At 48.1% G+C, this 13,641-nt stretch overlaps 1 protein-coding gene across 2 annotated transcripts in view; it reads left to right on the forward strand.

Annotated features, from left to right (window-relative positions):
• Nucleotides 1-13,204, forward strand: part of Zcchc14 (zinc finger CCHC-type containing 14) — a 57,337-nt gene extending 44,133 nt beyond the window's left edge. Inside the window, exons 4-13 of one of the 2 annotated variants that reach the window (XM_041649699.1) lie at nt 160-231; nt 1,019-1,128; nt 2,073-2,167; nt 2,371-2,425; nt 2,925-3,207; nt 4,607-4,698; nt 5,248-5,375; nt 6,622-6,762; nt 6,853-8,313; nt 9,590-13,204. In XM_041649699.1, the coding sequence (XP_041505633.1) occupies nt 160-231; nt 1,019-1,128; nt 2,073-2,167; nt 2,371-2,425; nt 2,925-3,207; nt 4,607-4,698; nt 5,248-5,375; nt 6,622-6,762; nt 6,853-8,313; nt 9,590-9,609 (2,457 nt within the window). In that variant the 3' untranslated portion in view covers nt 9,610-13,204. Of the gene's footprint in view, nt 1-159; nt 232-1,018; nt 1,129-2,072; nt 2,168-2,370; nt 2,426-2,924; nt 3,208-4,606; nt 4,699-5,247; nt 5,376-6,621; nt 6,763-6,852; nt 8,314-9,509 lie in introns of both variants that reach the window. The other variant, XM_041649698.1, reaches the window with a different exon arrangement.
• The last annotated feature ends 437 nt before the right edge of the window (nt 13,205-13,641 follow it).

Consider the following 13,641-nt stretch of genomic DNA (forward strand, 5'->3'; position numbering starts at 1 on the left):
GGGTTTCTTTGTGTAACAGCCCTGGCTGCCCTGAACTCGCTCTGTAGACCAGGCTGGTCTTGAACTAACAGAGATCAGTTTGCCCTGCCTCCCAAGTGCTGTGCCACTACTGCCCAGTTGTGGTATCTGTTTTTTAAGGCTTATTTATTTGTTTTTAAGGTCCTGTGGTCTGATTCTTCAATAACATCAGTAACCAAGTCTTCCTCAGAAGTAACTGAGTTTATTTCTAAGGTAAGGTGACCAGGGGCTCTTTAAAAGTTATCTTTCACCTAGTCAGACTGTCAGCAGAGAGGGTCTGAGATCACATGCATGAGCCACCCCACCTCTTGACAACACTGACAGTAGTCTCCCTGGCCCTATATTCTCATGTCTTTGAAATTTTTATTGAATGTTAGATGTTATGTTTAAAAGGCTGTAGAATCTGAGAAAGCAGTAATTATGCCTGTAGAGGTACTTCCCTGCCAGGCTAGGAGTGAGGTCCTTGAGTCAGTATACACAAGAGTGGCTGACTCTGGGTGTGATCACAACATCTTCGATGGGCTGCTGCTTCCTGGGTCTTGAGTGCCAGAGCCTTGCTTACCTCCAGTACACTGGTAGGACTCTTCCCTGTTTGTGTCCTCTCTCAAGAATGGGCTGCCAGTGCCCATTACCCCGTGAGAGGAGGAGTCCCTGTTCTGTCCTGGCCATTGTCCTAAACATAGGGGCTGTTGTGCTGGGGTACTGGAGGCTAGACTTTGTCAGAACTGCTACTCTTTGCTTTTTTTTGCAGGCCTGGTCCATTTGGATTCTAGTCAGGAACTGGCCCTGTGGCTCAAACTATATTAAACTCAGGAATAGTTATGATGAGTGGGGCTTTACCTGCCTGTAGTATCTTACATGTGTACAGAACCCAAGCAGCTAGAAAGGTCCAAACTGTCTTACCACAGATGTTCCAGAGACCCCTTGCCAAGCTTCTTGTAGCAAGGCAGAGTGCTGGTGTGCTGTGGAGACAGACCTTCTGCCTTGTCTTTTCTTTCAGTTATCCCAGCTCTACCCTGAAGAGAACTTAGACAAACTCATTCCTTGCTTGGCTGGCCCAGATTCCTTTTATTTGGAGCGTAACCATGTGGATTTGGAAGCAGGTCTGAGGTAAGTAAGAATCTTGGCCAGGTGGCTGTGGCTGCTCTGGTGTTGGTGTTTCCTTTATCTCCAGGGCTACCTGTTGTAAAGGTTTGAAGGATATGGATACCCTTAGGGTGAGTTAGTGATGAGGTGAAGGAACCAGAAGTTTGTGCTGTATGGGGTTTGCTGTCCTTGTGAGATGATGTGAGCAGTCAGCTATATTGTCTGGTTAACAGCTGAAGCTATGACCAGGCTGTGGTGGTGCATGCCTTTAATCCCAGCATTCAGGAGGCAGAGGCAGGTGGATCTCTGTGAGTTCAAGGTCAGCCTGGTCTATAGAGTGAGTTCCAGACAGCCAGGGCTACAGAGAGAAACCTTGTCTCAGGGAAGAAGCATCTGAAGCTTGTCAGAATGAAAATAGGTCCTGAATCAGCCATACCCCCACACATGGGACATATAGTGCTGAGGCTCACCAGTTCTGTCCTGTTGTTTTGTTTTGAGACTGAAAATGACGTTGAATTTGTAATCCCCCTGCTTCCTAAGAGCTGGGGTAAAAGGTCTAGTGAGGAATAGAACCAAGGGATCCATGTATAAACACTCTACTACCCGAGGCACAGCTATGGCCTCTTGCTGGTTCTCTAGTGTGTCCTCTCAGGGCCCTTGGGACCAGTGTCTTCACATTGTGACTTAGTTCCAGCAGGCTCAGGAGCGCTAGGGTTCCAGTGCTCATGTCACAGACTCTTGTAGAGGTTGATTTGTTCACTGTGAAGATGAGAGAAGGGACTTGAGGGGAGCTATACAAATTGAATAAAAGCAAGGAGAGTATCAGGCTATGGGACTAGTTTGTTTTTTCTCTAATGTCTCATTCTCTTGGGTGAAATTTTCAGATTTTTCCCACTGTTAAGTTTGCATGCATGCATGGGTTGTGGGGGGAGATTTCAGTGCTGACAAACTGCCCTGTTACTTCCCAGGTATTTGGCTTCCATACCTTCACACACACTGAAACATGACCATGTTAGGAAATTCTTCAGCACTTCATCTCCCACCCAACAGCTCCAAAGTCCAAGTAAGTTTGTGAAATGGTTAAAAAAAAAAATTAAGCCAGCCTGGTCTACAAGAGCTAGTTCCAGGACAGGCTCCAAAAAACCACAGAGAAACCCTGTCTCGAAAAACCAAAAAAAAAAAAAAAAAGAAAAAAAAAAAAAAAAAAAAATTAAGTTACATTATTGTTTGTAAGTTTCTATGATAACGTTTTTTTCTACTTTGTAGGTCCTGGCAACCCCTCCCTTCCTAAAGTAGGTGCCATGATGGGCGTGTCTGGAAGGTGAGTGGTCCTCTCTAGCCACCCTGGTCAGCACTGCCTCCCGTGCATGTATAAGCAGCTGCTGTCAGAGCTGTCTGCTTGATCTACATCTTGGATAATGTCAGGAGAGGAATTGTGTAGAGAGAATCCAGTTTTTGGCTTCCCAGTTTCATGGTTTTTTCACAGTGCTGAGTAACTTGTTTTAATCATGATTTATTGGTATCATCTTGTTCCTTAGAAGTGACAGACACCAGGTAGCTCAGCTGAATCTCTGGTACATGTGGACACACATAGCATGGACACACACAGGAGTATCCCTGTGGGCATTGCACTGTGAGGAGGGAAGTCATGATGGGGGTGGGAATAGACAGGACACTGATTAGCCCCAAGTATGCCGTGAGCTGAACCCCAGATGCCATAAGGGAATAGGTGCCAGAATGGGATCCCTCTAACTAATCTTCTGGTGCCAGGCAGCAGTCTGTAGAGCAGCACTTGTACTCCACTGTCCCCTTTGTTGCAGGCCGGTGTGTGGAGTGGCTGGGATCCCATCCTCGCAGAGCAGCACCCAGCACCACCTGCAGCACTCGGCCAGTGCATCTGCTTCCCTGCCCCACTGCTCCCACACAGGGGGTGCAGGCTCAGCACTGGCTTACCGGACCCAAGTAGACAACTCACCTACCATCCTGATGCCCTCTAGTCTACAGGCTCCTCAGCCCCAGGAGCAAAATGGGATTTTAGACTGGCTTAGGAAGCTACGTTTGCACAAGTATTATCCCGTCTTTAAACAGCTCACCATGGAAAAGGTATGTTGACTACTCAGAGGGCCTCTGGTAGGCTGTGCCCTGTCCTCATTACTAGAGGTGTCAAGAACTTGGGTAATGATCATATTGCTTGGTGTTAGAGGGCACCAGGATTTAACTACCAGGCTGCCTGAAGCCAAAAAAGTAGGATTTGTCATAAGCAAATAGTTTTCCTGGATGTTTCAGGTCTTGACAAACCAGGGACTCTGTGACTTGAATTGGCTCCATCCCTCAAGCTGCTGTAGGCCAGTGCTCATTCAGATACCATTTGCTCTTTGAAGCAGCTTCGGTATAACTCATGCTGTGTGGCCAGTTTATAGAGTCATTGCCTTGGACTCGAGCAAGTGGGGGCTCAGACAACCAAGGCTGCATTTAATAGTCAGACCGAGAGAACAAAAAACAATATTGGGCGATGGTGGCATACACCTTTCCCAGCAATTGGGAGGCAGAGGCAGGTGGATCTCTTGTCAGCTCGAGGTCAGCCTGGTCTATAAGAGCTAGTTCCAGTTCCAAAGCTACAGAGAAACCCTGTCTCGGAAAACAAAAACAAAAACAAAACAGACCTGGAGTCATGGAAGAGACCTGCTCAGAGAACAATGTTTTCGCGGGCAGTTTTGACTAGGGATGCCTTTTGACATTTTCTAAGTCTCAGTGCCTCTGGCTAAGCCAAATGATACCTGCAGAAGGTGTTTGAAATCTGAACTCCCCCTGCTGGGCAAGACTGCTTTGTAACAGCTCCACACATCTCAAACTCCACTGTTAACCTAGAGATGGAGCTTTGGAGACAGCACACGCAGCACTTATGCTTGCCATGCTGCTGCTCACAGCTATTGAATCTTAACGACAATAGATTTTCTAACATTGATCATGATCAGTTTGAATTTTCTATCAGAATTATGATGAGATGACTGAATCCCACAGCTGTCTGTGTTGTGGTATACCAGTTGTCCTGGGGTGTCAGGCTTGTGGGTTCCTAGTTACCATTTCATCTGGATAGTGCTTTCTTTTAGATTACTTGGGTCCTCAGCAAGCTTCTGAAGGTGACTTTCCAAAAAAAACGATCTTACGGCAACCATGCTCTGCTTCTGTGTGCAGAGATTGCTGTACACCAATGAAACCTTCCCCAGAGGACAAGGACAGCCTTCAATTGTAAATGAGGAGTGGCTAAAACTATCCAAGGTGTACATCCCTTGGTAATGACTGGGATGCAGGGACCAGAGGGCTGCAAGGTACCTGTCAGCTGCACTTGTGATGAGGTGCAGAGGAGAGACCACGGCTCCTTAGAGCTTGGGAAATTGTGTCCATGTCTCTAGTCATCTGTTTACTAGCCCTTGATCTGTTGTCCTGCACTCAGAGTCCCCATGGTCATCTCAGTAACTGTCTTTTGTTTCTCCTATGCAAGTTTCTGAGCCTTACTGAAGAAGATCTGAATAAATTTGAGTCCCTCACCATGGGAGCAAAGAAAAAGCTCAAGACTCAGTTGGAGCTGGAAAAGTAAGCATGAAATTATTTGATGTATGCTGAATGTTGGTGACACACATCTTTAATCCCAACACTTGGAGGCAGAGGACAGCAAATCTCTGTGAGTTTGTGACCAGCCTGGTCTACAGAGCTAGTTCCAGAATAGCAAGGACTACACAGAGAAACCTTGTCTTGAAAATACAAAAAAAAAAAAAAAAAAAAAAAAAGAAATCACTTAATGTTTTCTGGGTGTGGCCACACTGCAATCCTAACCCTGAGACTGAGGCAGGAGGATAGGGATTTGAGTTTGAGGTAGTCTGGACTACATAGTGAGACTGTGTCTCAAAACACCAAATCAACAGAGAATAAGTTGTGTTCATCTTAGTTTCTCATGTGCTAAGCAGTGTTAGAACCTGCAGGTTTTAAATGTCAGGGTCTGGGTTACTTTATTTCTTACCCCGTCCTCTGGGGATGCCCAACATCGTAGGTGGAGCTTTGGCTTCTGTGGACCTGCCTGGGAGGTGCATTGGAAACTGGAGTGTTTCAGGAGAGGAGCTGTCTGACTATGCTTGTTATTCACAGGGAGAAGTCAGAGAGACGGTGCCTCAACTCCTCAGCCCCATCCTTGGTCACCAGCAGTGGAGTGGCCCGAGTCACCCCCACCAGCCACGTGGGGCCTGTGCAGCCTGGGCGTAGCAGCCATGCTGCAGGTGTGTGAGGGCCTGTGGTTCAGATGTGTGGCATGTGTACAGGTGTGGTATGGTATTCTTCTGGATCAGAATTAGACTTCAGATCACTCTTGTTTCTCATTTACAGGTTTTAAATGTTTTACACTTAGTTTTCTTTATCCTGACTCTACAGGAAAGTGATTCCTCCCTCCCTCCCCCCCCACCCCCCCCCCCACACAGGGTTTCTCTGTAGCTTTGCCTGTCCCTGAACTAGCTCTTGTAGACCAGGCTGGCCTCAAACTCCCAGAGATCTGCCCTGCTTCTGCCTCCTGAGGCTGGGCTCAGGAAAGTGATTATATAGATGGCCTTAGGTGCCAGACACTAGTGCCCAGCCTCAGGTTATTTAGACACTAGGGTCCAGCCTCAGGTTATTTAGGCAGTAGTGTTAGACCCTGAACTCTTATGCTGTGAGGGGGAAGCAGGATACAAGCCAGAGAAGTGAAAAGGCCCTTGCCACGCAGGTGCCTGTCATGAACTGTTGCCTGGTACCCTTTCCCAGACCACTGTTGTCATTCCTGTCTTCCCATTGGAGACTTGAGAGACTTAGGGACTTGGGTTTTGACAGACAGTGTGGCATACACCTTTAGTCCCAGCATGTAGGAGGAGAAGCAGGCGAATCTCTGTGAGTTTGAGGCCAGCCTGGTCTACAGAGAGAGTTCCAGGACAGGCTCCAAAGCTACAGAAGTACCGTTTCCATCTAGAAAAACAGAAATAAAACAAACCAAAAGTGGATTTGGGTTTTCAACCTCTGTCGTCCTCCTCTTCCCCTACTCCCTGTCTGTGGAAGAGGCTGCGGACATATGAGTCAGTGGCTCTGTTGTCCTGCAGGAAGCACTGAGCATTGCTTTTTTCATCAGCAAGATGTGATGGATGCAAAAGCCATGGCAGATTGGTAAGAGACAAACGTTTGTCTTGGACAGTTCAGTCGCCGTAGGGAGCCTTTATGACAGATAGTGTTCATGGCTTCATGGCTTTTCTGTACTCTCGAGGACTGGACAGGGCGACCCACAGTGACTGGACATTGACCTTGCAGTGCACTAGCCTGGGTCAAAAGTGCCCCTTCCTTTGATCTAACAGTATGGCCTTAAGTAGTTGGTGTAGTGTTCAGGATACTTGGATCTTAATCTGACCATGATTGGGGACCATGTTTCCTGGTGTTACTGCCAGGGTTCTCTTGCCTATGGGCAAGTGCCACAGAGCTATTGACCTCTACCTGCCTTCTCCACAGAGCTGCGGGTGGAGGTGGAGCCACCGGCTCACCAGCTGCCCCGGGAAGGCAGCTCCTCCGAGTATTCCAGCTCCTCCTCTAGCCCCATGGGTGTGCAGGTGCGAGAGGAGAGTTCAGACAGCGCTGAGGAGAGCGATAGACGTAAGACACCTGTGCAGTGGCCTGTTTGCTGCCCCGCCTTCTGAGCTTCTGCTGGGTACACATTGTGCTAACAGTCTTTTCTGTCCTCAGGTGTGGACATACATGTTGAGGGCACTGATAAGGAGAAGCCTGTGATGCTGCTGACTCACTTCCCATCCAGCTCTGCCAGACCCACAGCCCAGGTTCTGCCTGTGCAGAATGAGGCTGGCTCCAGCCCTGCAGGTCACCATCCCCTGCCCCCACAGCTGATGCCTGCAGCTTCACACCTGGCACCTGTCCGCATGCTGAACTCGGTGCACAAGTCGGACAGAGGCAGCACAGACGTGAAACTCCTCTCATCCTCTGTTCACTCGCTTCTGTCCCTGGAGGAAAGGAACAAGGGGCCTGGCCCTAGAAGTGGCACAAAAGTGGACAAGAGCTTTGGCGGTGCTGTGCTGGACACACTTCCCTCAGCGGCACCCCATCCGCCAGTACAGGTCCTCTCGGGCCTTGTAGAGAACAATTCTGTGTCACCCACAGTCTCCTTTGGTCCCCGGGCCAAAGTTGTGCATGCAGCCACACTGGACAGGGTGCTGAAGACAGCACAGCAGCCAGCCCTGACTGTAGAGACCAGCTCGGCCACCACAGGGACACCAAGCACCGTCTTGCATGTGGCCCGGCCGCCCATCAAGCTGCTGCTGTCCTCCTCCGTCCCTGCTGATGCTGCCATCTCTGGGCAGACTTCTTGCCCCAACAACGGACAGATCAGTGTGCCCCCTGCAATAATCAATCCCCGGACTGCTCTGTATACAGCCAACACCAAAGTTGCCTTCTCTGCAGTGAGCAGTGTGCCTGTGGGCCCACTGCAGGGCAGCTTCTGCGCCAACAGCAACACTGCCTCCCCCAGCAGCCACCCCTCTACATCTTTTGCAAGCATGGCCACTCTGCCCAGTTGCCCCGCCCCCAGCTCCAGCCCTGCTCTCTCCTCTGTCCCTGAAAGCAGCTTTTACAGTGGTGGTGCTGGCAGCAGCTCCCCAGGAAACATTCCTGCCTCAAGTCAGAACCACCACCACCACCACCACCATCAGCAGCCCCCCGCACCCCCACAGCCTGCGCCGCCCCCACCTGGCTGCATTGTGTGTACATCCTGTGGTTGCAGTGGCAGCTGTGGCTCCAGTGGCCTGACTGTCAGCTATGCCAACTACTTCCAGCACCCATTCTCTGGGCCATCCATGTTTACCTTCCCTTTCCTACCCTTCAGTCCCATGTGCAGCAACGGCTATGTCAGTACCCAGCAGTATGGTGGTGGCTCTGCCTTCCCTGTTGTACATGCACCCTACAGCGGCAGTGTGACTCCAGACCCTGTCCTAGGTGGGCAGTCCACTTTTGCGGTGCCACCCATGCAGAACTTCATGGCTGGGACAGCAGGGGTGTACCAAACCCAAGGCTTGGTGGGCAGCACCAATGGCTCCAGTCACAAAAAGAGTGGTAATCTGTCCTGTTACAACTGTGGGGCTACTGGCCACCGTGCTCAGGATTGCAAGCAACCGTCCATGGACTTCAACCGGCAAGGTAATCACTGGGAGGTGCTGTGTCTTCCTTGCTGTGCTGTCGTGGCTCCTGGGAGAGGTACCTATGGCTGCTTGGCTCTTTGAAAACATTGTTAACTTGTTTTTAAAGCCAATTTATTTAAAGGGACCCGAGTTCGGTTCATGTTAGGCCATTCAACTAATTCAGCTGTAATTTCAATTCTAAGGAATCCAGAGCCCTCTCCTGGCCTCTGTAGGCACCTGAACATATGAACACACACAGACACACACACACACACGCACACACACACACACACACACACACACACACACACCTTAAAAACAAAAATTATGGCCTCAGATCCTTGTTATCTAAATAAAATGAGCTGGATGGAACTTTCAGGGCTGTGAGCTGCCAGTGATTGCTGCCACCTCCTGGAAGATATGTGGAAATTAAGGGTGGGGCAGTTAGTTAAGGTTTCCCAGCCAGCACAGCCACCTCTGCTGCTCTTGGGCTTAGGGTTCAGGGCAGGTGTGTGGTGTGCCTTGTGTCCTGCTGACTGGCTGCTTCTTCCTTCCCCTTGTTTTTATCTCCTATAGTGCGTCTTCGTCTTAGTTATTCAAATGTCAATGTCTACTGTATTACAGCAGGCTTATTATTTTGTTGTTGTTTTATTTTCTGGCTTTGAACTTGTGTTCCTCTTGTCGTGAACTCCAGAGTGCTGGGATTTTATTACCACACACCTGAATTACTAGGCTTACAATTGCTATATGTTTTGGAAAAATTACAGTAAAGTTAGGAAAGTTGGTCCCACTTTGCCTGTCTCTGGGTTCCCAGCACCTCTATCTCAGGTTGTACAGTTTCCTGTTGATCTTCACCATCTGGAGAGCTTTTAGAAGCCAAAATCTGTGACCTGAGAGATGCAGTGGTGGTACAGGTGGCTGCCTCCCTTCCCAGAGCTGACCTGCACCTTCTAAATCCAGGCCTTTCCTGCCCACCTGTGTGTACTGCCAGCCTCTGATGCAAGGTCCATGTTCAGAGAAAGAGATCCAAGGCTGTGATGAGAGCTGTGATGCTCTCCCCAAAGAGTCTTGTAAAACCATGATAGCCAGCTATGTATGACAGTTGTCAGTCCTAAGCGGCAGCTCAGGGCAGGTGGGTGATGTGTGCACTTCTACAACTGACTCAGGCTTCACCCTCTTCTCTCTCTTTCTCTCTCTGTCTTTCTTTCTCTCCAGGAACTTTTAGGTTGAAATATGCCCCTCCAGCAGAAAGTCTGGACTCCACGGACTGATCCTTTTTTTTTTTTTGGCAACAGAACATTTTATTAAGCCATGAAAAATCCTATAGAGAACTGAAGTCAAGTTGCTGTGGAGCCATGGAGACCTAAGGAAAATCCCATGGAGAACTGAAGTCGAGTTGCTGTGGAGCTTACTATTTTTAACCCAAAGGTGCTTTACTTTACTATACTGGATAGAGAATCTAGCATAGAAGTGCGTCAAACTCGATTTCATTGCCAAAATCCTAGTTTGGAGCTTGATATAAGAATTGCCTAGTGGACGTCTCCACAGCAGTGATGTGGCCACCACACAGTTGTTGCAGCATGGAGACTTGTCTCCTGAAGATTGCTGGTTCTTCTAGGCTCACACACAAATTCCAGGGCAGCTATGCACGACCTGAGTCAAGACTGCAGGTCGGAGTTCTCTCAAGTGGAGTTCCCCCAGTCGGATCCAAGACCCCTATGGGTTAGGAAGTGCCAACTGGATTTTGCTGTTTCCTAGAGTGGGCGCCTCACATCTGGCTTCTTAAGGATTGCACTACCTGACAAGGACCTCTTCATTCTGGGAGGCAGACTCTTCTGGGACCCGACAATGTAGGGGACTCCATCAGTGGGCATTGGAGTTGGCACCAGCAGGCTGCTCGGCCTAGTACACCCAAGGTCGCAGGGTGTCCTTCTGCAGACACTTGGAGCAGTTCCAGGTTTTTAATATTTTTTTCTGTAAACAAATTTACACAATATTAGTAGATAAGACATAGCTCACTCTTGACAACTTCGTTTCTAAGGGTCCAAGTCCCAGGGAATCCAGTCACCGAGGCTTGAGACCACCCCTCCCATTGGTGGCTTTGAGCCTGCTCTCTCCAAACAAGAACCAACTCCTGAGGACACGGGAATGACTCAACTTTGTGAGTTGACTATGACCGATGGTCCTCATTCTTCAGGAAGCTGGCAAGTTGTCGTGTCTCAAATGGTTTCCCCAAGACCCCAGCCCCAGAGCTCACTGCTGACGAATTCACACTTGAGACAGTTCAACAGTAATACAGGCCTGTGATTTATGAACAAAAGACTGGAAACTGTCAGCTTCTTTTGTATTAGGCTGTGTGTTGATAGTTAATTCCGTTAAAATCGCCTGGAAAACTTCAGTAGAGAGACGCAAGACTCCTCGAAACCACTCACCAGTTATGGTCCAGACGGGGGGGGGGGGCCCTCACTCCTCAACGGGGTATGAACCTGTCTACCCACCACAACGGAGGCATTGAGGGGCTTAGACATTCAAGGTTAAAGGGAATTTTATGCTCAAATAATGTTATTTAAAATGCTGAAGCCTTTGGTGTTAAAAAAGAAAATTAATGGTAAGATCTTGCCAAGGATTTTCCAGCTTCATATTTATGGAGAAGAAAATCTCAGTCCTTAGACCATTCTTCAGATGGGACAATCACCCTCACGCAAAATTAGTGTAAATCACAAAATACCCTATAACTGGAGGCGCTGTGATACAAGGCTTCATATTCTAAGATGGGCTTTCTCTCCGTGGAGACCCACACGGAAGGCTTGAGTGTTGTCGATTCTATGCAATGCAGGATTGATAGACCTCTGTTCTGTCCATGGCACACAGTATCCCATCTGTTCTGAGGGGATGGTGATGAGGCGTTAGGGGATGCTCTGTTGATCTCTCACTCAGTAACACTACAGATGTCAATACAAGAACTGACACACTTTGCCTTAAAGAGCACCAGACTGGGATCGGTCGCATTGTGTTAATAAGGAAGACTTAGAGTGTTCATTGATGTTTACGATTTTAATATTTCTGAAGGCCATTACAGTGGCCTGGATATGTGCTGAAAGCCAAACTTTTAAATTTTTTGGTTTTTTTAAACAAAGAAATATTTTAAATAAATCCTATTTCAACACAGAAATTGTTGGAAACTGTCTCATAGCAAAAGAAAAAAATCATTTAAGTTTTTTGTTTTGTGGTCAGTATAGGGATTGGAAGTGTCTTGTTACCCTTTCAGCTGTTAGCCTGAAAGACAGCAGTCTGCTGTGGCAACTCCCACATGACTTGTGCCATTCAACTGAGGTGAGCGAGCCCCAGCACCATCTCAGCTGTGCAGACGACAGCAGTCTGTGTCTGGAAGCCGCCGGTTGTCTTTGGAAGAACTTGTGTGGCATTTCTGTGAAGCCGGCAAGGATTACATCACGCAAAGGAACATGCACAACATGGAAGCGTGGGCAGATGTTTGCAGGTAGGGCTCACTCCCAGAGCCTGTAGAGGCCGTCAGCATGGCCAGCACTTAACTTCTTCACTGTTACAGCCTGAACAGACCAGCCCTTTCCAGTCATTTTTCTAAAACTGCTGTGTCAGATGGCAGTGGTACCCAGGTAGGCATGGCCCTGGGGCTGCAGCGTCAGTTCTGATCCTGTGTTAACATCTCAGGGTAGGAAGTGGGATAAACATAGGAAGGAGGGCACAGTGTTGGGATAAAACAGCTATGTGACCTTTTTTGTTGTTTAAGCAAACTACTCAATTTTCTACCTTACTTTCTAGTTTTTATTTCATGCTTGGTAGTGACAATTGGAAAGTGTTTTAATGCTGAAAACTCCTAACTTCTGAAGAGCACTGAGGAATGGGAGCTAGCTCTTACAGTAAAGACAAAATACTTGTTGAACATATATACGGTTGAGTATTAGGAAACGAGCGGCACGCTCATCTCCCAAAGATGATAGCAGCCTGTTAATGCAGTAGTTAGCAGCTTCCGTGTGGAATTCCAGTTAGGCTTCCAGTCCTTTCTACAAGTCAGACTGGCTTGTACTACACGCACGTGCAGAGGCAGTCGCAATGGCGGTACCTTTGCCTACATGTGTGCCATGACAGTCCCTTAGGGACAGCCTGATGGGAACTGGGTCTCTCTCCTCACTCTGTCCCTGTCACTCTTTCTGCTTCCTGGCATTTGGTCTGATACACGCTAGTTTTACAGCCAGCTAGTGGGTGGCATTACTTGCTAAAGTCTTAAAAGGATGCAGGGACTCTGTCTGCTTAACCTCATCCCCAGTGGCAGACTTGGGGAACCTGAGCAGGGATAGCCGTCCTTTCCAAGGTGCCCGAGGTGCAGGTGACTTCCATAAAGCGAGTCAGGTGGCCTAAGAAACCATGGAGTGCAGAAACCGAGCTGCTGGCCTGTCCCAGTTTGACTGAATGCAGCACCTGTAATCAACACTTGGCAATATTTCAGAAAAACCACATACTGTACTGGCACGGCCACGTCCAGGCCGCTGTCCTACCACAAGGGGGCAGTGGCCCAGCCCTCAGCACAGGTCAGTTCTCACGCACACACAGAAGAGGTGTTGGTACCAAGACTGAAACTATCACAGATTCTATTGGGCATATTTTCTTTTTAGGAATGAAGGACAATTCTCCCCATTTTTGAGCCATTCTTTTGTCAACTCTACAAAATTGCATGTAACTTTATAAATATTTTTAAAAGATATAGTTTTGTAAATATTTAATATTCTGCTAATTTGATTTTGAATTGTAAATGTCAAGTATTCTGTTTTTGGGGTTTTTATGTTTTATTATACTTTGTTAAAAAGGAAAAATGTACATTTTTAGACTGTTTTTATGAGTAAATTTAATGTACGGAAAATAAAAATTTTAAAAAACTCAAGTATTTGATGTTCCCAGATCTTTGTCACAGAGGCAGGACAGTGAGGCACCTTCTTCCCTTTCCTACTTTCTGCCAAGGTCCCCAGATTTGAACAGTGTCCTCCTAGTACAGATAGACGTGGTAAAGAAGTTCCAGCTGCACCATCTTTTGGCAGTCACACCCTGAGAATGTGGTTTTCCAGAACAGCGACAGCACTGCCCAGACTGACTTGACCAATGTTTTGCGTTGTGAGGGTTGCTGAGGCAGAGCTGCACCTAGAAGGCATCTGCCACCAAAACCTCAGATCCAGAGCTGTCCAGTTTCACCTGGACAGTGTCTGCAACCTGAGTGCAGCTTCTCTGTCTGCTCTAAGCTGAAGTTGCTTACACTGGCTCCCAAGTGCCAGCAGCTGTCGCCCTGTGGTGTGTGTGCCCTAGTGGGCAAGGCTAT

This window comes from Microtus oregoni, unplaced genomic scaffold (assembly GCF_018167655.1).
Source record: "Microtus oregoni isolate MIOR12 unplaced genomic scaffold, Mior012 000004F_ref0000308, whole genome shotgun sequence".
Taxonomy (NCBI): domain Eukaryota; kingdom Metazoa; phylum Chordata; class Mammalia; order Rodentia; family Cricetidae; genus Microtus; species Microtus oregoni.